Source organism: Drosophila willistoni, assembly GCF_018902025.1.
Source record: "Drosophila willistoni isolate 14030-0811.24 chromosome 2L unlocalized genomic scaffold, UCI_dwil_1.1 Seg196, whole genome shotgun sequence".
Lineage (NCBI taxonomy): Eukaryota > Metazoa > Arthropoda > Insecta > Diptera > Drosophilidae > Drosophila > Drosophila willistoni.
The window spans coordinates 6491136-6514826 of record NW_025814048.1 but is presented as its reverse complement, the minus strand read 5'-3'; the positions used below and the strand labels follow the sequence as shown (position 1 = coordinate 6514826).

The following is a 23691-nucleotide window of genomic DNA, read 5'->3' as shown; positions in this document are numbered from 1 at the left end:
TGAAATGAAACCAAAACCAAAGCAAAATCAAAACCAGTAACAGACCGAAACCGAGTCCCGTAGGGGCGACTGTCCGCACACACACTCATACGTATATATACATACAGTCTTTACATTGGCATCGTTGTCAATCTTTTGGGCACGTTTCAGGAATTTCAATTTCATTTTGAAGACAACAAAAACCAAGCTCACGCCTGTCTGGGCCTGAATCGGCTGCAAAGTCGCAGTTGAAGTTAAAGCAAGTTGAAGTTACGCTTGGCTTTCATTGTTGCTGCCTGTTGCACATTCTTCATATATTTTGCGTTGTCTTTTTTTTACCTAATTTCAGCAAAAAGACTTTTTTTCATCGTCTTTTATAAATTGGTTTAACAAGTCGTTGTGTCTGCTCTGGCTCTTCTTTTCTTTATATACTCTTCTATTACGCAGTTAAACGGCTATGTTGAATACTTTAATTGGTAACAAACTGGCAGAAAGTTAAAAGTGGAGTAAAGTCATATTTTATGTATAAATGGATATGGATTAAGTACAGATATTTAGATCGTGGGATCGACATTTATAGAATACAGATCAATCAAAGTAAAATTTAAGGGAAGATAATTCAAAATAATTTTATCATCCCTTTTTAAAAAAAAACATTAATCGAATTCAAAATTAAATCCAGAAGGTTAGTCGCGAGATGTATAAAAACTGGAACCATTGTAAGCCAATTTAATAGTATGGATATCTATCGAAGCAGAATTTAACAATGCTAGGTCTAATGAAGTAAGACCTGTTCAACTATAACTATAGAATTCACATCTAAAAGACCTATAGAAGGTAGATCTATCACACAAAATCAGTCGATTACAGATAGAGATCTCTTTAAAGCGCATTCATCAAAGCTAAATCTATTTAAACTAGATCTAAATATTATAGTCACATCTATTAAATGCAGTATCAACAACTCCATACGATATTGAGTAAGATATATTAAAGACCATTGAACGCAAGATTTGGATCTAAAGAAGCTAGAGATATCAAAAGCAACATCTATAAAATCGAACCTTCCAAAGTCAGATACATCGAAGCTAAATCTATCTATTCTAGCTAAAACAATAGAACACATACTTTAAAATCCAGTTATATTTGAGCAATATTTCTAAAAGTCAGATCTCTGGAAGCAATATCGAATATGCGTGACCTATTGAAACCAAATCTATTATAGGTAAAGCCACCGAACTCACCTTAACAGAAGCCAGATCCTTAATTCAAAGCATGCTTTTTCTATGTAATGTTAATATAATCCACACATAGGAGTATGAGGATCTTAAAAGCATCTTCTTATATGTCTCTTATGGTAACTCTAGAAACACTAAAACATTGAGAGAAAAAAGTGACCTTTACCTTTATATCACTTCAAGACGTTCAAATGATCTCTTTATCAAGCTGATAGAACAGTAAAGTTTACTGATATATTAACCCTTCTAACACTTCACCTCTTTTATGTTTAGCCCACTTAGTGTAGAGTATCTAAAAGTCTTTTAGATTATAACGTTTACATGCGTTTATTTGTATTTCTTTTTCTCCTTTGCATTGAAGGCCGTTTTGCCAATGCAACTGCAAATTTTTGCTACTCCTCTTTGTCTCGAGTCTTTTGCCTTGTGATGTAATAACAAAACCGTGTGGTTTCAGACGCTGTGTGGACACTGTCATTTTCAATTTTGTTGGTAGTTACTTTGCATATTACTTGCTCACACACAAACACACACACACAGTAGGTAGGTAGATAGGTGTACCTGAGGTCCGTAAAGGGTCAGTTGTGTGCCTGGTATGCGGTATGTAGAGAGCCACCAAAAAGAGTGTTAATTGCTTAAATAGTTGCTAAAGAGTTTTAGTTTGGGTTTCTTTGCTGGTCTTAGTATTGCCGCAGTTTATCAAGAAAACTACCATCAAAAGGCAAAAGGCAGAAAACAACAAAAACTAAACTCTAATGAGTAACATTTTTGTGTGTTCATAAAAGTTCGCTCGCCTTATTACCATGCTAAAAGAAATATATATTACTTATCGAGCTGTTTGGCCCCCCGGGAACCACTGAAGCGGATCAGCTGCTGCTGAGCTTTAAGACACCTTCATGCTGCGTCCCGTTGCGGAGGTCATCCTGTTCATAAATGGCAATTGTTGCCTGTTTTGCCTTTGCCTTTAACTTTGCCAAATTCCCTTTCCCTTTACCTTTGCCTTCGTGCCATTTTGTCGACAATTTTGTTTTGACTCTCGCTTTTGTCCAGCTTTGGTAATTTTTTTTTGGTTTGTGCCAACTATTTTCGTGATTTTTTTTTTCTTTTTGCCAAATGAACTGTGCTAATTGTTTGTCACTCAAGTTCAGTCGGTCGACATGGTTAATCGTGCCCATATAAAATGCGGGCACGTATAAACAATTTGCTATAGCTTAAGACTACTTAGTAGGTATTAAGTGTGTGCGCACTACTTGAGGAGCAGCAATAGACGCCCACAGCAATTGACCTTATGAATTGAACTGATGGGGAACGTTTAATACACTGAGCGAATAACAATTGATATTATAGATGAAGGGCTAAGATAAGTAGAGCAATCACGAACAGTAAACACTGAGAGACAGAGAGTTTGAAAGACATTTTACTGCTTCTATAGGCAGAAAAATCATATTATTATTAGATTTGGAATATAAGCTATATCATAACCATCTATCAAAATCAAAAAATTACTTCATCTTTGAAGTGATAATGATAGCTTATTGATATATATAAAGTTCTTCAATGGATCATTGATCAATAGAAAGTAAAAGTATGTATGAATGATATATAGAAACGATCTGTGTTCTCTGAATTCATTTGAAAATGAAACTCTGAGTTAAATATTTTAAAACTTGTAGCTTCTTTAACTCCTCAAATGAGACTCATTAATAGAAACTTCTATAACTTAGATGATCAATTCAAGCTGAGCCAAAAAATATTTACTTTAATGTATAAAAAATATACATTCATTTGACTTCTAAGAGCTTTAGAATCACAAAAATTTAACTATACTTCATAACAATAAATGAAGAACTTGCATATATGCAAATGCATTGACTTTTTGAAGCTAATTTCCCACTTTTTCTTTTCTTCACAGATCATCTTCAATGGATGATGCGCTACTTATAACTTTTAGTTGTACACTTTAAAATAAAGTTTTCTATTCTGAGTTTAGCTAAATGATTTCATAATATCACAAAAATATTAATAATATAATTTATACACTTTTTGCCTATTTTTAAATTAAATTTAAATGCTGATTCACTTTTATTTATTGTTTACATTTTTGTGTGAGCTCTATTAAGACCTTGAAATATTTGTATGACACATTGCATGGGCGTAAAATATTTGGAATAGTTATCGTTCATTAAGTAACCAAAAGTCATTCGCCTAAAAATCTTCAATTAGCCTTAGTCAATTGATCAGATGACCAAGAAATGTGATAAGTGTTACTTTTTTTAAAATGGTTCTATCAAGAAGTGGGTCAAGGTCACGGTTTGAGATAAAAGACTCCTCAATGCATCCATCTTTCCCTTTTCTCACTGATCTTACTATAATTTAACAGATTTGAACTTAACTTAACCTGACAACTTGGTTTAAGCACATGATCGCTTTGGTTTCTCAATTGATTTCTGTCAGTGTAGCGAGTGTTTGGGGAAACACTTGTCCTCATTATTAAACAACATAATTATATAGAGACACATTCTAGCTCTGGGCCAGCAAAGATAAACTGAAGATGTTATGTGGTAATGGTTTAGACCAAAGTCAACGGCCAACGTCCAACGGTGCACTTGAGACCAAGAGCAGACTAAATACTTTAGGTTGTTGTTGTTGTTTTTTTTTTTATTTTGGGTTACCTTGGGAAAATCCGCGCAGTCATCATCATCCGTCCAAAGCCGAATGAAAAAATCCGCATCCAATTCATCAGTCAGATTGTTGGGGTCGGTCCGGTCGTCAGACGAAAACCAAAGTTGGAGCTGAGGCCGAGGCAGAGGCAACGACGCGTTGTCGTCTTAGCTTTGGCCACTTTTGCTTTTTACTCTCACTCTCTGTGCGGTTTTCGCTTTCAGCGGTTACGCTGATGCCGACGTCAACGTCGACGTCGAAGTCGATGTCGATGTTGGCGTCTCAGTTGAGTTGCGTGCATTTTGCACATGGAATATGGAGACGAAGAGCCCACTCCAAGCTTGGAGCAGAGAGTAAGCGACAAAGCGGAGAGAGAGAGAGTGCGATGTGTTTTGGTTATAGTTTTTGTTTTTTAGCCAAATTGCTGCTGCTACTGCTCAGCCAACGCCGGAGTTTGCTTTGGTATGATGATGGGGAGACTCTGATTCCAAAATATAAATAGATGTGCATGTAGGGAAATGCGAATAGTGTTGATAGAAGACCTCAGCGGAGGCACAGATCCAGCTCTCTTTACTTTGTGACGCGCCAGTTGGTGGTATCAGGGATTCCAAGCATGAGATCCCTTAAATTGTTGGTTAGTGTGTGGCCGAATGGCAAATAAATATCTAAACAAAAACTGAAGAAAAACCAAAAAAAATAAATCAAAAAAAGTGTGCAAAAAATAATTAACAGCATCCTGCAGAAAAAATTCAAGTGTTGAAAAGTGAAAATAATAACAAAAGTTAAATGAAAGCAAAAAATTAAAATCTACATATCTTTTCTATTCTATTCTAATTATGGCAACTAATTCAGCTACTTAGCGCCAGCTGCGCGCTTTTTATAAGCCTAACCCTTGCCCATCCTCCAGAAGGTGTGTGGAAGAAGAAACTCACCTGGAAGGAAGACTGGGTACAGGTATGGAAAACAATCAAGAAAGAGGCATGGGAAACTAAATGGAAAAAGGTTCAAGTGCCTATTTGGAAGGAGGTTAAGGTAAACCAAAAGAAAAACCCAAAAACAAACCAAAGTGAACAGATAAATAATGGCTCATTATCTGTGTAGGTTCCTGTGTGGAAAGAGGAAAAGGTTCCCGATTGGAAGATCGTTAAGAAACCGAAAATTGAAGAACGTGAAGTTCCCGCCTGGAAGGAAGTCAAAGTAGCCGAATGGAAGAAGATCACAAAACCAATTTGGGTGCCCACAAAGGTGGCCGTTTGGAAGGAAATTCAAGTGCCAGTATGGAAGGAAGTCCAAGTGCCCTTCTGGAAGGAAATACAAGTTCCTGTATGGAAAGAAGTTCAGGTAAAACGAAACTAAAAAATTTGGCCAATTGAAACACACAAATTGAAACCGCAAACAAAATGACAGGTGGCCGATTGGAAGCAAATGTTTGAACCACAATGGGTAAAAATGGGTATTCCCGGTGAGAAATTCTTGGGCAAAGATCATGAAGGCTGGGAGTATACCAGTCACGATCTGTGGCGCAAAAAGCTGGTGTGGAAGCCCGTCTGGAAGAAGATCTGGCGCACTGAAAAGAAACAAGAATGGCGCACCGAGAAGAAGCAAGAATGGCGCACCGAAAAGAAACAGGAATGGCGTACCGAAAAGGTAAAGGAAACGAATCAAAAAACATCCTCTCCCTTTTTCAATTATATAAATCCAAATATTTCCTCCAAAATTTAGGTACAAGAATGGAAACAAGACAAGAAATTGGAATGGAAAGATGAATGGATTCAGGTATGGAAGCCAGTAAAGAAACAAATTTGGATTAAGGAGAAACGCGAGACATGGATCGAGGAGAAGGTACAAATTTGGCGCACTGAGAAGCGACAAGTGTGGGCCACCGAGAAACGCCAAGCCTGGAAGGATGAATGGCAATCGGTGAATGTGCCCGTGTGGAAAGAAGTTAAAGTACAAGAATGGAAAAAGGTGTGGAAGCCAGTATGGGAAAAGGTTTGGGTACCAATTAGCCATGATCATGGCCATGGCCATGGCTGGGATTAAGTAATGTCAGGGGTTTGTTTTTTTACCAACGGGGGGCTGTATGTATGGTTTACTTTTTTTTACAAAAAAACAAAAACAAAATGGGGGCATCCCCCATTTCTGTCTAAAGGATTATATATTTTTTTTCTCCATAGCCGCAATCTAAGCGGCAGCACTGATAACTGATAACTGAACCCCCCCAAAAGAAAAGAAAAAGAAAAGAAAAGAATTTCCCTCAATTGATTGTTTGACAAATTGTTAATAGTTTACATACATATATAAGGCATACGAATACCATACCAGATTCTCTTTCCCACCTTTCTTCCTTTCATCGCTATACCCAATTCCTCTCCTCTTCTCTGATTTGCCCTCCTTCTCATCGTTTCAAGTGTACAAATTAGTCATGCGCGCGTTTTTCGTCTTTAAGTTATGGAAAAAACAAAACAACAACAACAACAAAAAATGAGTTACATATGACATTGAAATTTGATATAAATCTTTTTGTAAATATATGTGTACTTAAACAATTTTTTGGTTAATTATAAAAAAAAAAAAACAAAAACAAAAATCTTTCATGTAAAAAAAAACAAGAAAAAAAAAAAAAATAAAAATCATATAAAAAAATCATAAACGTAAATTTTAACAACTTTTAATTATGGCTATCAACAGTTAAAAATCCTTTTACTTTGCGATTGTGCAACAAATACAAACACACACACACACACACACACACAGAGAGATAAACACACAAGAAGAAGAAGAAGATGCAACTCATAAAGATCCCCAGCAGCAGCATCATCATCATCTTCATCATGATATGCGGAAGTTAGATAATTTGGGGCCTACCTTAATAAAAAAACAAACTTCAGAAAAAAAGAAGCCAACAATTGGCATGGCTAAGATGAGGCCAAGAGCCAAAGTCAAAATGGCTAAGGAAAAACAACAACAACAACAACTCCAGTGCATCCGATGATGAAGATGATGACGTTTCTATATGCCAAATAAATCTCAAGGAAGCCATGCCATCTTCCAGCCAGATAAGCAACAAACAATAACAATTCCACTTCCTGTTGCCAAGTTGAAGTTGAATGCAGCCGCCAAATGCTGTCAGGTCAAACCCCCCTCAAGGGATGTCTAGCAAGAAAGGAGAGTGGTGGCGGAGGAGGGGACTGGTATCTATATCTATGCAAGTCAGTCGGTCGCTTACTTGCTTGCTTGCCCCAAAGTTGCAGCAACATGTTGCTTTAATTGACTTCAACCAGACAACGCCAAACTCGCATTGCCGACGGACTGTGTTTGTGTGCCAAAAACTGAAAACCCGCATAAGGTTAGCAGAGGAAGGCAACTGTTGCAGTTGCAATTGCCGCTGCTGGCAGCTGATTAGGTAACTTACCGCCAAAAAACAGCAACACCAAAAACAAAAAAAAAGCAAAGAAAATCGAAAAGTTCGAGTTCAAGCAAACATATTCGACTAGGAAATATTTGATGTTAATGATGTTACTCGCTGCTTGTTTTCCTTCTCGTTTTCCTAGTTTGGCAATGTTTAGGTAGTCGATTGATGTAGCTAATAAATGGGTGATTTGGGGCGTGGTTGTCTACGAAAGGGAAATAACCTTTGCTTGATGACCAAAAGGAAAGAAATGCTTGATTTATAAGCATAATCAGCGAACGATTTTTAATGGATATGACCCTCTTAGCGGAAATAAGTTGAAAGCATGAAAGGGATTTTTCGGTATGATGGATGGCTAGATAAGTAGAGAAGGATAGAGATCAGAGAAAGTGGAAAGGAGAGAGGGAAAGAGAGGGTCTTCAATTATTTTTCCTTTATTTCTTTTATTTAAAATCCGGAAATATCCACACAAGAAACATTTCTATCAGTGGCAGATCAATGCTGGAACCTATATATAAAATCTATCGAAAATTCCAGTACTAAGACTCGAAATAGCAAACAAGTTATGAGACCGATTTCTGTACAAATATATTTTCTAAGAAAATTTTAGTCCTAAAATAGACGAATACTTCTCGTTCGTAATAGAAAAGAGAATAAAAATAATATGCTTTATATTTAAAATAACTTTGATGAATTTCTAAACATTTAAATCATAATATAATGAAAAACCAGAGGGCCGGGGCTAACTTCGACCGCGTCAAAGTTTGTATACCCTTGCAACTTTTATGGTAACTCTTTCCTTACCTATAGCCATCAAAATGGAAAAACGCTCAAGCTAAAAAGGTTAATGTTTGCGAAAGAACGGCCTACAATCTTAGCATAGGAAAAAACTAAGATATTGATCAAAGTCACTGTTTTCCACCGATCGTTCCTATGGGAGCTATATGATATAGTAACCCGATCTTTATCAAATTCAGCACAGTCATTAACAGATATATTAAACTAACAAATGTTTAATTTGAAAACAATCGCGTCAAAAGTAACGAAGTTATTGACAAAAGTCACTGTTTTCGAAAGATCGTTCCTATGGGAGCTATATGATATAGTCACCCGATCTCGATCAAATTTGGCACAGTCGTATATATGTGTAATTAACTCACCAATATTAAATTTTATGACAATAGCTCAGAAAATAACGGAGTTATTAAGAAAAGTCACTGTTCGTGACTTTGCCATTTGTATGGGAGCTATATGATATAGTGATCCGATCCGGCTGAATCCGAGATATACAACGCCTGCAGTATATACAAGCCTACATGCAAAATTTCAGCTCTGTAGCTCTTACGGTCTAGGAGGAGTTTGCGTTGATCCAGACGGACGGACAGACGGACGGACGGACGGACGGACGGACGGACGGACGGACATGGCTATTTGAACTCGTCTCGTCGTGCTGATCAAGAATATATATACTTTATATGGTCAGAAATGCTTCCTTCTATGCGTTGCACACTTCTGACCAAAATTAATATACCCTTTTTGCAAGGGTATAAAAAACTACCATTATTTTGATTAAAGAAGAATTAATAATAAATCATAATTTTTTTGTTGTTTTGATTTTGCTTTGATAATTCACAAATTGAGCCTGCTTTTTTGGTTTTTTATTATAAAACTAATTTTTTCATAATTTTTCTCAATTTTATTTATTTAATAATTTTGTTATTGTTATTTACAAGTTAAGGCTTCTGTAGCTTAACACATTTGCATAATTTAAGAATCGTATATACATGTATTCACTTTTGAATCATTCATGTCAACAAATCCTTTATCTTGTTTTGTTTTTCATTTTCTAAATCAATTTTCCATATAATTGTTAGTTAATTAACTAATTGATTTATTAGTGTTGAGGCTTATTTTCTAATGATAACTTGATTGAGTCGTTGTTTGATCCAATGGTAATGCAGCAGCATTTAACCCATAAATCCCAGTTAACCGTTTAAGTATTAGCTAAATTCCTCCGCTCACAGATTCCTGGAGTATTTGCTGGGTTCGCAGAAGATATGCTAAGCGAACACAATCGTTTGCGAAAGCTGCACGGTTCACCGGATTTACAATTAGTCGAAGTCAAGCAATTCGATAAAATAGGCGCGGCCGCTAAAGTATGATTAAAATAGTACTAAAAGTAATAAAATAATATAACCACCATATTCAGATATTAGCACTATCTGGGGAGGAGTCATCCTATGATAGATCTATTGGTGCGATTACTTGCAAGATACTTGAAAAGCCAGTTAATTGTGCTCAGCAGTGGTACGATGAAATCAAAGATTACGATTTCGACATTCCAGGATTTTCGGACAAAACTAAACGCTTTACAGCGCTCATTTGGAAGGCTTCAACCACGTTAAGTGTGGGGACGGCCTATAAGTAAGTTTGCAATTAGCCAAATGACCTATTTTGACTTCCATTCATTTGTTATCCCAGTGCAATGAATAAGTACAATAACGTTGTTGCGTCATACGAACCATTGGGTAATATAGATGGACAATTTGAGTAAAATGTTCCAAGACGTAATGGGTAAGCTGCTACCAAAATAATCATGAATGAAGAGAGTTTCTCAAGAATAGTTTTTCGTTTTCTTGTATTCTAGGTCGCCTTTAAGGTAAGCATTTCAAACTGGCACAAGCCACTTAATATCCAAAATGGCAACAAGTCCGATCTACCCTCAGCCGACCGTCTGCGAAAGCAAGGACCAGCAATTTTGACATATGTAACTCCTACTAATAATTCTATTGTTTCAGCGTAAATCTGTTTCAAATCAACATTGGAATCGTCCTATTATGCTCATGGCTCCTAAACAAAATTTTGGCCTAATTCCATTGAGTAAAGTGCTGGAATACTTGGGCAGACGTATTTAAATTAATATTCTGTTGTTCTGTTTGTTTTACTTGATTTTGTTTAAATTCAATATGCTGTTTATCCGGATGCATCTGTCCAGAATATTGTTCTAAATTTCAAATATGCTTACTTCGGCCATGAAATTTTTCTATACCCTTGCAGACTTTGGCCACAACATTTTTACATGTTGCAAACTCTTAAAATGATTTGGTGGTCCAATCCGAATCAGTCAATAAAGTTTATATGGAATGGCTACTACGACTAAGCTCATGCTGATCAAGAATATATACATTTTATGGGGTTGGAAATGTCTCCTTCTGTGCGTTACAAACATTTTTATAATACCTCTACAAGGCTATAATGAATTAAGTAAGACTTCTCGCCGACTTCGGCACACCATGCATCAAGTAAAACAATTTACATTTACAATAAATGTATTCAAATGTGTAGTTAAAGTTCTGTATAGATTCTGCTCAGTAAGTATATACATATGCCATATATATACTTACTTATGTATATATATATATATATAAATCTATATACGGACAGACGGAAATGGCTGCATCGTCTGATTTTGTTGATAAATAATACATATTTAGGAACATATACATACGTACTGTAACATTTTGGCGACATTGATATACCCATTCATCCTAAGTAAATTTGTTAAAATTATTAAATTAAACGACAATCAAGCAAGCTGTGTCAATAATGTAACCAAACTAAGCAAGCTTTGGCATCGTCTAGACCCTTTGGTTGTACTTATTTTTCACATTCACAATCCAGTATTTGGTTGAGCAGAAGCTAGAAAAAAAATCAAAATTACTGTGTGAAACAACGAAAAATTTTAATATTTTAAGTTTTTTTTATATAACTTAAATTTGAAATTATGTATTTGCCGGTATTAATAAGTGTGTTTGCATTTTCGATGGTATACTCTCGACTTTAATCCCAGTTAACCGTTTAAGTATTAGCTAAATTCCTCCGTTCACAGATTCCTGGAGTATTTGCCAGCGTTGAAGAAGATATACTTAACGAACACAATCGTTTGCGAAAGCTGCACGGTTCACCGGATTTACAATTAGTCGATGTCAAGGAATTGAATCTCATGAGCGAGACCGCTAAAGTATGATTGAAACAGTACTAAAAGTAATCAAATAATATAACCACCATATTCAGGCGATAGCAAAATCTGGGGAGAATGTACCCTATGAGAGATCTACTGGTGAGATTTTTTGCAAGACACTTGAAAAGCCAGTTAAGTGTGTTCAGCAGTGGTACGATGAAATCAAAGATTACGATTTCAACAAACCAGGATTTTCGGACAAAACTAAATGCTTTACAGCGCTCATTTGGAAGGCTTCAACCTCGTTAAGAGTGGGGACGGCCTATAAGTAAGTTTGCAATTAGCCAAATATCCTTTTATGACTTCCATTCATTTGTTATCCCAGTGCAACGAATAAGTACAATTATGTTTATGCGGCATACGAACCATTGGGTAATATAGATGGACAATTTGAGGAAAATGTTCCAAGACGTAATGGGTAAGCTGCTACCAAAATAATCATGAATGAAGAGAGTTTCTCAAGAATAGTTTTTCGTTTTCTTGTATTCTAGGTCGCCTTTAAGGTAAGCATTTCAAACTGGCACAAGCCACTTAATATCCAAAATGGCAACAAGTCCGATCTACCCTCAGCCGACCGTCTGCGAAAGCAAGGACCAGCAATTTTGACATATGTAACTCCTACTAATAATTCTATTGTTTCAGCGTAAATCTGTTTCAAATCAACATTGGAATCGTCCTATTATGCTCATGGCTCCTAAACAAAATTTTGGCCTAATTCCATTGAGTAAAGTGCTGGAATACTTGGGCAGACGTATTTAAATTATTTTCGGATTTCGAGATATATTAAGTATTGAATAAATTTTGAAGTTTCAATTGTTGGTTTTTATCTATTTTGAACTGCTAATTTATCGGTTGCTTACTGCTGCTAATTGCTGAACATCGACTATTGACTTCACATGATACCTCACGACTGCTGCTGCGTTCTCAATCTGCATAAGGGAGTTGCCACCAGGCAACTCACGTACATATAAAATAAAAAGGATTCAGTTCTGCTGTTTTTGACTGAAAAATGAAAGATACTGATGAATGAATAAACGCCGTGAATATTTTTTATAAGGGTTCTGTTTGTTTTACTTGATTTTGTTTAAATTCAATATGCTGTTTCTCCGGATGCATCTGTCCAGAATATTGTTCTAAATTTCAAATATGCTTACTTCGGCCATGAAATTTTTATATACCCTTGCAGACTTTGGCCACAACATTTTTACATGTTGCAAACTCTTAAAATGATTTGGTGGTCCAATCCGAATCAGTCAATGAAGTTTATATGGAATGGCTACTACGACTAAGCTCATGCTGATCAAGAATATATACATTTTATGGGGTTGGAAATGTCTCCTTCTGTGCGTTACAAACATTTTTATAATACCTCTACAAGGCTATAATGAATTAAGTAAGACTTCTCGCCGACTTCGGCACACCATGCATCAAGTAAAACAATTTACATTTACAATAAATGTATTCAAATGTGTAGTTAAAGTTCTGTATAGATTCTGCTCATGTATATATATATATATATAAATCTATATACGGACAGACGGAAATGGCTGCATCGTCTGATTTTGTTGATAAATAATACATATTTAGGAACATATACATACGTACTGTAACATTTTGGCGACATTGATATACCCATTCATCCTAAGTAAATTTGTTAAATTTACATTAACAATTATTAAATTAAACGACAATCAAGCAAGCTGTGTCAATAATGTAACCAAACGAAGCAAGCTTTGGCATCGTCTAGACCCTTTGGTTGTACTTATTTTTCACATTTTTCGCTAGAAAAAAAAATCAAAATTACTGTGTGAAACAACGAAAAATTTTAATATTTTAAGTTTTATTTATATAACTTAAATTTGAAATTATGTATTTGCCGGTATTAATAAGTGTGTTTGCATTTTCGATGGTATACTCTCGACTTTAATCCCAGTTAACCGTTTAAGTATTAGCTAAATTCCTCCGTTCACAGATTCCTGGAGTATTTGCCAGCGTTGAAGAAGATATACTTAACGAACACAATCGTTTGCGAAAGCTGCACGGTTCACCGGATTTACAATTAGCCGATGTCAAGGCATTGAATGTCATGAGCATTATCGTTAAAGTATGATTAAAACAGTACTAAAAGTAATCAAATAATATAACTACCATATTCAGGCGATAGCATATTCTGGGCAGGTTCTAACCTATGAGAGATCTAGTGGTGACATTTTTTGCAAGACACTTGAAAAGCCAGTTAAGTGTGTTCAGCAGTGGTACGATGAAATCAAAGATTACGATTTCAACAAACCAGGATTTTCGAACAAAACTAAATGCTTTACAGCGCTCATTTGGAAGGCTTCAACCACGTTAAGTGTGGGGACGGCCTATAAGTAAGTTTGCAATTAGCCAAATGACCTATTTTGACTTCCATTCATTTGTTATCCCAGTGCAACGAATAAGTACAATTACGTTGTTGCGTCATACGAACCATTGGGTAATATAGATGGACAATTTGAGGAAAATGTTCCAAGACGTAATGGGTAAGCTGCTACCAAAATAATCATGAATGAAGAGAGTTTCTCAAGAATAGTTTTTCGTTTTCTTGTATTCTAGGTCGCCTTTAAGGTAAGCATTTCAAACTGGCACAAGCCACTTAATATCCAAAATGGCAACAAGTCCGATCTACCCTCAGCCGACCGTCTGCGAAAGCAAGGACCAGCTATTTTGACATATGTAACTCCTACTAATAATTATATTGTTTCAGCGTAAATCTGTTTCAAATCAACATTGGAATCGTCCTATTATGCTCATGGCTCCTAAACAAAATTTTGGCCTAATTCCATTGAGTAAAGTGCTGGAATACTTGGGCAGACGTATTTAAATTATTTTCGGATTTCCAGATATATTAAGTATTGAATAAATTTTGAAGTTTCAATTGTTGGTTTTTATCTATTTTGAACTGCTAATTTATCGGTTGCTTACTGCTGCTGATTGCTGAACATCGACTCTTGACTTCACATGATACCTCACGACTGCTGCTGCGTTCTCAATCTGCATAAGGGAGTTGCCACCAGGCAGCATCTCACATACATATAAAACCAGAGGGACGGGGCTAACTTCGACCGAGTCAAAGTTTGTATACCCTTGCAACTTTTTTGGTAACTCTTTCCTCACCTATAGCCATCAAAGTGGAAAAACGTTATATCTAAAAAGGCTAATGTTTGCGAAAGAACGGCCTACATAAGAAATAACGAAGATATTGATCAAAGTCACTGTTTTCCACCGATCGTTCTTATGGGAGCTATATGATATAGTAACCCGATCTTTATCAAATTCGGCACAGTCATTAACAGATATATTAAACTAACAAATGTTTAATTTGAAAGCAATCGCGTCAAAAGTAACGAAGTTATTGACAAAAGTCACTGTTTTCGAAAGATCGTTCCTATGGGAGCTACATGATATAGTCACCCGATCTTGATCAAATTAGTCGTTTATATGTGTAATTAACTCACCAATATTAAATTTCACGATAATAGCTCAAAAAATAACGAAGTTATTGAGAAAAGTCACTGTTCGTGACTTTGTCATTTGTATGGGAGCTATATGATATAGTAATCCGATCCGGCTGAATCCGAGATATACAACGCCTATATACAAGCCTACATGCAAAATTCAGCTCTGTAGCTCTTACGGTCTAGGAGGAGTTTGCGTTGATCCAGTCGGACGGACGGACGGACATGGCTATTTAAACTCGTCTCCTCGTGCTGATCAAGAATATATACTTTATATGGTCGGAGATGCTTCGTTCTATGCGTTGCAGACTTCTGACCAAAATTAATATACCCTTTTTGCAAGGGTATAACAACCTAATCAAGTCAATGACATGACCACAAAACAAATTTCATTCAAGGCAGCCAGTCAAAACTACTTTAGATACCAATAATATGAGCATTTTGAAATCAATTTCCATAGCTCAATCAAAAAGACAGGAAAAAAGGTTTAAAAATATATACATTGTAAGGCAATTCTTTTTATTTGGACATATTTTTTTATATGGTTTGACTTTTTTGTTTTGTACGAGAGTGCATTTACTTTAACGCATAAATTGCTTATGTGTTACCTCAGATGAATGAAGTAAATAATATATAAAAGAGCATGTAAAATATTCAGACTACCTTATAACTAAATAACTCACGTTATTAGAGCTTAAACACAAGTCATTAGTTAATAATTCATATCAAATGAGTTTTTTTAGTTTAATTCCCAATAAATTGTTTTGAAGCCTCCTTATCAGAAAAACCTATATATGAAGTACTTATAATAATAGAAGAAATATACTTTTTACTTGTTGAACCAATATTGAGTCTAATCAGAATAAGTCGAATTCAAAATTCCGTTCGCAAAGCAGACAAACAAGAAATAAAAATACTTTGCTAAACTTTAGGAACTGTAATTTTGCAAATAAGAAAAGAATTTAAAAAATATGTTAAAAATGTAGCAATTGAAAAATTTGTTGTACAAAAATAATGCATAAAACGTGAAGTAATGTTTAGAAAAGGTTTTCGAAATTTGTCCAGCCTTTTTCTCAACTTTGGTGAATAATATAGGGAAGAGAGCAACTGAACAACTACAAGATCAAAATCGAAGCTAAATCTACTAAACGAATAGTAAACAATAAACAAATAAATAGAAAAGAGCTCAGAGGCCCATCTCAAACTTAAACTTAAACAACTGTCATTAAAAAAAAAGAGCATAAAAACTTCGTTTAAAACGAAAGCGTGTTAAACTAATCTGGTTATTCCCTTATTGATGCTTTTTATACCATACACCCATAGGGTGAAATGGTATATTAAAGTCGCCAAAATGTATGTAACAGGCAGAAGGAAGCATCTCCGACCCCACAAAGTATATATATTCTTGATCAGGATCAACAACCGAGTCGATCTAGCCATGTCCGTCTGTCCGTCCGTCCGTCCGTCTGTCCGTCTGTCCGTATGAACACCTAGATCTCGGAGACTGTAAGAGCTAGAGCCACCAAATTTGGTATGTAGACTCGTGTAGTATGTAGAGTGATCAAGTTTAATTCAAATTTTTGCCACGCCCCTTTCCGCCCCCGCAATTTAAAAAAAGCGTTTATCTCAAAAACTATTCCAGCTAGCGACACCATATTTTGTGTGTATATTCGCTTAGTAAATGCACACATTTTGTATGTGTAAAAATTTTGCCACGCCCTTTTCCGCCCTCGTAATTTGAAAAACTTGATTATCTCCCGTAATTTTTTACCTTATGCAATCAAATTTGGCACACTTAAATTTAATACTAATATCTAGCAAAATACCAAATTTGATCAAAATCGGACAAAAAACAGTCGAGTTATGCATATAAACGTTTTTCCATAAGGCCGGAGTTGGCCGTTGGCTGGTGGGGGCGCTAGAGTGCTCGTATGATTGAGTGAGCGAGATACTAAGATATGCTTGTAAAAAGCATGTGAAAATGCATTTGTTTAACAAAGTTGAAATATTTGCTTTACTGGTGTATGGTATACCTAAGTCGTCGAGACGACTTACTTACTTCATTTGTATAACGTTTTTGTTTTGTGCATGAATTGAAGAAAATAATTGAAATTTTGTCCACTCGATGGCTAATCGTTAAATGACATCGCAAGTGTATGAACAATTGATTTAACAAGATTTGGTTTTTTTATATTTTCCTTTTTTTTTACATAACTGGCAAGTGTCAGGCAAAACTTAAAATTAATCAGAGAAGAGATGCCGACGCCAAGCAACTTAACGCATACGCATTTGGTTGAAGCACATAATTGTTGTTGTTGTTGTTGTTGCTGTTGTTGTTTTAATTATTGCAGCAGCTACATTGCACAAGTCTCCCCCTACCACCCCACCCCTCGCACCATCACATTAAAGACAAAACGAAGCAAGCCACACAACAAATTGAATTGAAAAATGTAATAAAAATAAATTTTGTTGAACAAAAACAAGAAGTGAAGAAAAAAAAGCGAGAAAGAAATGTTTTTTTATTGTAATAAATCTTTTGTTTATCTAGCCAGTAAATATAATAATAATAACAACAATGCAACGAAATATTTATTTATTTATTTATGTTTGTTTTTCTGCGCTTCAGCTTCAGGTTCAAGACGAAATATTTTTAGACATTATTAAATTGTGAAGACTAATGAAATACCTCGTAATATTTAATATTTAAATATAGAAATTTAAGCTTTCTCTCTATACTAGACTAGATCATCAGCTAATACAAGTATTTTCTCTATAATTTTTTATCTTTAAGTTCTTTTCTTTAAAATTCAAGCATGTTTAAAAGTAAATTTAACTTTTTTAATTGTGAAACTCGCTTATGGCAAATAACTTATAAAATTTAAATATCGCTTAATATGAGAATGTAAAATTATTATTTAGTAGTTTCTTTGGCAAATAAACTTAGAACACTATTAAGCAAACCCAAAATGTATTTAAAAACAAGAAGTTTTGAAATTTTTATTAATTTATTTCGATTAATTTACAACTTTATGAAGACAGAATATTTTGACTATGAACCAAATAGTCTGAGTATTAAATAGCTATGAGTTTTTAAGACATCGATAATCTAAATTGGTAGAGTTATATAGAATAAATAATTTTGTATCAAATATTTATTTGGTTTGCTCTAATATACCATTTCTGGCGTACGGTTATATAGGATATAAAAAACCGCAAGTTTATGTTGATGTTGGCTTTGGCTTTGGTTTTGGGTTTGGGTTTTGGTTTTGAGTTGGGGTGATGATGTCTGCCAAGCGTGAAACTGCAACTACTCCTAACTCTGGTCTGTTTACTGATGGTGATGACGATGACTATGATGATGGCGAGGAGAGGTTATTGCACGCCCCAGGTGATGCCAAGTGTTGTCTCCTCATGTCGCTTATAATGCCATATGTGGGTCAAATGAAAGTAAATTAAGAGAACTGGAGCAGAGCAAAGTCGTCTTGTGTCTTGTGTCGTTTTGCCCGTTTGCTTTGCATTTGCCCAATTAGGCAAGCATCTCGCATTGCGTCGCACCATCGTTGCAAGGTCGCTGTCAAACGCATGTTGATTAAAGACACCAGCAACAGCAGCAGCAGCAGTCAGTAGGGGAAAAAATGGGAAATTAAGTAACAAATAAAAGCCATGACTTTGCTAAAAAGCAATGAGAAATATTGTTAGCAAAGATGTTGTTGACAAATTGTTTTTCAAGTACTTTAACCAGAGAAGACTGAAAACATGATCAAAAAGGCGGCAACAGCAACGGCAAAGGCAATGGCAACGGCAACGGCAATGGCAATAACCATGATTGCGTTTGTCAACGCGCTTGTATCTGGCCTATTAATAACTGGATATACATCTGAAGACAACCGACCACTACTACATGGTTCGATCAGAAAGCCAAAAACAAAAGACTCAGGCAACGAACTTGTTTAACACACTGAACAGAGGCGATGAAATGGAACACACAACAATAGCACACAATTTTACATAATCTGCATGCAAAAGAGTGTTGAAAACTAATATATCAATAAAATTGGAAAGAAATCAATTAATGAACCAACAAAATATGCATTCTAATGACGTATAACTGTAACGAATTGGGAATGTGAGATGGCCTAAGAAAAAGTTTTGAAAACAGAATCTCTATTGAGTGATAACTTAAGTCAATGTATTTTGGGGAATTCTCTTATACTTTTAAATATGTTTTGTAAACCATTTAAAAGATTTTTAATAAAGTTTTGTAACATAAAAGTTTGAAAATATTTATATTCTTTCACCTATTGGCTATTGTTTTTGGTTAAACATTGGCTTATATGAGGACCAAATCTTTAATTCAGAAGTTCAGGGAAGATCACAGGACAAAACTTCCATATTTATTTCATTTGATTAGCTTAAAGTTAGCTAAATTCAGCTGAAGGCACTTTAGGAAAACGAAAAGTATTAATAAACTCGTATTTTGAGCTGTATGAATTTTTGGTTTCCTTGAATTTTGTGGTTCCCCAAGAGGTGAGATCATCTATATGAGTTGAGATGAGAGCTTCTGTAGCATCTTGGGGATTTGGGAATCATTTTTAATATATTTCTTTAACAATATGGAATTCTCTTAAATGAGTTTTAGATGAGATGTTCCAAATTTCAGCTTTATACATTAACTTTATTATTAACATATGAAATAAAAGGATTGTTTCAAAATAATTTTGCTGAGCACAAATGACCCAAGGGCCTGAGGTATAGTACTCTTAGCACTCACTATATCATAGTTTCTTTCAATTTAAGTTTATTTTCAAACGTATATCTTAAGAGGGGAAATATTTTTTATGGTTTTTAGACCATCTTTTTGTCTTTTGATTAAAGATGTCGTATGTCAGAGAAATTTGACTGCCTCAAATTCATTTAAAGTTGTGTAAACCAATAAACCAATAGAACATATGGTAAAAAAGTAGGAACACAGTTGAATTGTTTTGGTTTTTATACAATTTTACCAGCTAAAGCAAGGTATAATTTAATAATTATACTGAACCTATTTAATTTTTAACAAAACATAAAGTTTAAGCTTAATATTAAATTAAAATTATGCTCTTTTCAGTTAAATTTTGTTTTAATGAAATCTTTTTCGGTGTTTAGTTTTAATAATAAAAGTTGATAGTCATGATTTACTAACAGTAATAACATCATATTAATATCAATAATGATTTATTAACTTTATTTAATAGCTACTGAGTTATGCTTGGGCAATAGCAATCTATTAGATGTAATACAGAGCTCAGCAAACAACTTTCTTGGCTGCAATCAGACTTAACCAACTTACGAGCTATACGTTCAGACCATTTTTCTGACCTCTGCTTTGGTGGAATCTAATTCTAAATGAAGATTATTAAAGTAAAATAAAATTAATGTATTCCTGTTTTTTCTATATCTGTATATAGAATATTTTAATTTAAAACGACTTCTTAGGTAACATTGATTGATTTTCTTATATAAATTCGTTTGGAATATAACAAAAAAGTTTCTTAAAATGTTTGCCTTGTAATATATTTATCCTTGGCCAAAGACTAATTTAAGTTAACAAGTAAGAAACATAATTAAAAAAATATCTAAAACCAAAAAATTGTTTTATAGTAACTAAGAAAAATGAGATGTTAATGAAATGTATGCATAGCCATCCCCCACTTTACGACCCTGAACTAAAACAACTAATTGGATCATTAATCAATATATTAACCGTTAATAGCCATAATCTAAATTGTTTAAGCGGGGCATAAATTTCAAATTTTTCATTTGCACAGCCATATATACATACAAATACATTTTTTTTGGTTTACACTTTTAACCAACATGACTAATTTGATTCAACAACCTGTCAGATATAAAGCTTGGCTTGAAAGCAGAGAAAAAAAATTAAGTAAATAAATTATGCACCACAATTTCTGTTTTGGCCTATTTGTTCCACCTGCTGCCACGCCCCGTATATGTATGTGGTAGGTAGGCCATGCTCTCTCAACTTTAAAATCTCATTCATTATATGCAAATGAATTGATTGTCAAACATATTTTGCCATCTCACTCGCACTCTTTCACTGTCTCTTTCTCTCTCTCTGTGTGTGTGTGTGTGTGTGTCTTGTTCGTGTGTGTTTTGTGTGTGAGGTATTTATGGCCTCGACAAACTGCAATTGCAGTTTATGACTTCCTTTAGTTCAATTTGAGTTGCAATTCTGTCTGACTGATACGCTAAGTGACCAATCTATATATATGTACTTATATATGTCAGCTCTCTGTCAGTTTGCAGTTTGTAGTATTATTATTTTTAGTATGTGTATTTTGTCATGGCGCCCGCTTAGTACGTTTATCGCTTAAACGTTTGACTAACTAAGTATTTCTCTTTGCCCCGCCCCCATAACCCCTCTGCAGTAGTTTTTATTATTACTTTTTTTGCATGTTGCAATTTCTGTTATGCAGGAGCCGCACAGAGAGACAATGCACAATTGTTGTTGTTGTTGTTGTTGTTGGTGCTGTTGCCGGGGCTTAAAACAATTGTTTGCCACTATTTTTTTTTCTGTCTTTATTGTTTTTTCTCTCTCTTTTTCTTCTTACCAAACCACTTCCACCCAATTGTGATTGTAAGTAAGTGTAAAAAATCATAAGCCAGCATCAGCTTTGCTTTTAATAATAATAAAATTAACAATCATCTGCTTCAATGTGGACCGTGGTCCACGTAATTGTGGTTGTTGTTGTTGTTGCTGTTTATTTTTTATTTTTCATATTTAATTTTGCATTTATGATTTTGCAATTGCAAAATATTCATTTAGTTTTGTCTTGAAGTGTTATGCAAAATACTCAAATGATAGAAGAGAGTCGAGACGGTATAAGACAAATTACATTGGCCAACTATGCAAAATGATGATGAGTTCGAGTATGAAAAATTGGCGAAACAAGAGAAGGCGTCACAATATTTGAAAGTGAATGATTCGATTTGATTTGACATTAAGTTCTTCCACCATGTCCAAACCATTTCAAATCAAACTTTATTAAAAACCATAAATGGTATTTAGTCCCTCATTTAAATCATAGATATATATATGTACATATATTGACCATAAATGGATCTAATCGTTGTTTAAATATTTATTAAGCTTGTATCGAGAGGAATTCCTCTTAAACAAAATTAATAAAAAGGTTGGAATAGATCAATCAATATTATCTGACAACTTCAACTTTGTTTTTTGCCATTTTATTTAAAGTCTAAACTTTAAGGTATTTACTTATCAAAAAATCAGCGATGTTAATAGAAGTCAGTTTACTTAATTTTCCTGGGTTATTGTTCGTTTTACAAACCTTCTTTGTTAAAAGCAGTTTTGTGTCTTCATCACCATATTTGGTCGAGGTATGTTTTGTTAAAGAAAATGGAAAGAAATGGTAAAGGTATTTAATCAAATTTTCATATTATACCTTAAATAAATAATAAAACAAATTTATATCTGCATGTTTTTTTTTTATGAAGGAAAGAAGGAAAGGTCGGGGCGCGAACGCGTCAAAGTTTGTATACCCTTGCAACTTTTTTGGTAACACTTTCCTCACCTATAGCCATCCAAGTGAAAAAACGTTTTAGCTAAAAAGGCTAATGTTTGAGAAAGAACGGTCTACAATCTTAGCATAGGAAAAAACTATGATATTGATCAAAGTCACTGTTTTCCACCGATCGTTCCTATGGGAGATATATGATATAATTACCCGATCTTTATCAAATTTGGCACAGTCGTTTATAGGTGCAATAAACTAACCAATATTAAATTTCACGACAATTGCTAAAAAAAATAACGAAGTTATTGAGAAAAGTCACTGTTCGTGACTTTTCCGTTTGTATGGGAGCTATATGATATAGTGATCAGATCCGGCTGTATCCGAGATATACAAACTGTGCAGTATATAGAAGCCTACATGCAAAATTTCAGCCCTGTAGCTCTTACTGTCTAAAAGGAGTTTGCGCTGATCCAGACGGACGGACGGACAGACGGACGAACATGGCTATTTGAACTCGTCTCGTCGTGCTGATCAAGAATATATATACTTTATATGGTCGGATATGCGTCACTTCTGACCTAAATTAATATAACTTACATTATATATAATTACAAGAAATATTTTTTTTTTATTAAAGATATTGAAAATATTACGAATTTTGAAGATTTACGTAAACCAAGACACACATAAACATCGTAAAAACTGAAAACAAAAGAAACTCGGATATTCATTTACAATATTAATTTTGACGAATCTTACCTGAAAATAAAAATACATCTAATAGTTGTACCTCAACTTGGTGCCGAACTAAATACAAATACCAAAAAAAAAGTAAGATTGCCAAGAAGATAAGAATTAACCACAGCCAGAGAAGAATTTTTATCTATAAGATTGAGAAATAAACGTTAATGTTATATAGGAGAAAGTAGGTCTATTCGGTGTGCCATTGAGTTATAATGAAATGTAAAAGTACGACTCGAAAAGAGGTAAGTGTCCTTTCTAATAGTCCCACTTTCCCATAAGAAAATTGCAAAAAGGTACCTTAAATTGCACCAAGTGCATAAAAATGGCAGTGCAACTGCTCAAACATATAAATGTAATAATTTCCTGTATATTATACTCTGAAATGTACATTAAATGTTTGCCAGATTATTATTATTTGAAATATTATAACGATATTACCCAGCACGTCCTTTCGACAATGTTCATTTGAGGAATCCAAGAAAAAAAACTGCCAGATTACCACAACTTCAAAATACCAAAGTAAAATATAACACACTAAAAATAAACCATAAGAGAAAAATTGGCAAATCGGTCGACACATTTTAAGTGTATTATCCAAAAAATA

General features: G+C 34.5%; 3 protein-coding genes and 1 long non-coding RNA gene across 4 annotated transcripts; all 4 read left to right on the top strand.

Annotated features, from left to right (window-relative positions):
- Nucleotides 1-4422: 4422 nt before the first annotated feature.
- On the top strand, nucleotides 4423-6534 carry LOC6640049. Its single transcript, XM_002063162.4, has 5 exons — nucleotides 4423-4509; nucleotides 4728-4907; nucleotides 4977-5216; nucleotides 5283-5522; nucleotides 5598-6534. The coding sequence occupies exons 1-5, from the start codon at nucleotides 4489-4491 to the stop codon at nucleotides 5916-5918; spliced, it is 1002 nt and encodes a 333-aa protein (XP_002063198.1). The 5' UTR covers nucleotides 4423-4488; the 3' UTR covers nucleotides 5919-6534.
- Nucleotides 6535-9774: 3240 nt separating this feature from the next.
- LOC26529878 lies at nucleotides 9775-10202 on the top strand. The gene is made up of 3 exons (XR_001450577.3): nucleotides 9775-9861; nucleotides 9935-9946; nucleotides 10086-10202. It is a non-coding gene; the product is annotated as an uncharacterized LOC26529878 (long non-coding RNA).
- Nucleotides 10203-10936: 734 nt separating this feature from the next.
- LOC26529426 (Golgi-associated plant pathogenesis-related protein 1) lies at nucleotides 10937-12121 on the top strand. The gene is made up of 6 exons (XM_015178904.3): nucleotides 10937-11113; nucleotides 11177-11308; nucleotides 11362-11576; nucleotides 11634-11726; nucleotides 11800-11811; nucleotides 11951-12121. The coding sequence occupies exons 1-6, from the start codon at nucleotides 11072-11074 to the stop codon at nucleotides 12021-12023; spliced, it is 567 nt and encodes a 188-aa protein (XP_015034390.2). The 5' UTR covers nucleotides 10937-11071; the 3' UTR covers nucleotides 12024-12121.
- Nucleotides 12122-13130: 1009 nt separating this feature from the next.
- LOC6640050 (Golgi-associated plant pathogenesis-related protein 1) lies at nucleotides 13131-14225 on the top strand. The gene is made up of 6 exons (XM_015178761.3): nucleotides 13131-13217; nucleotides 13281-13412; nucleotides 13466-13680; nucleotides 13738-13830; nucleotides 13904-13915; nucleotides 14055-14225. The coding sequence occupies exons 1-6, from the start codon at nucleotides 13176-13178 to the stop codon at nucleotides 14125-14127; spliced, it is 567 nt and encodes a 188-aa protein (XP_015034247.2). The 5' UTR covers nucleotides 13131-13175; the 3' UTR covers nucleotides 14128-14225.
- The last annotated feature ends 9466 nt before the right edge of the window (nucleotides 14226-23691 follow it).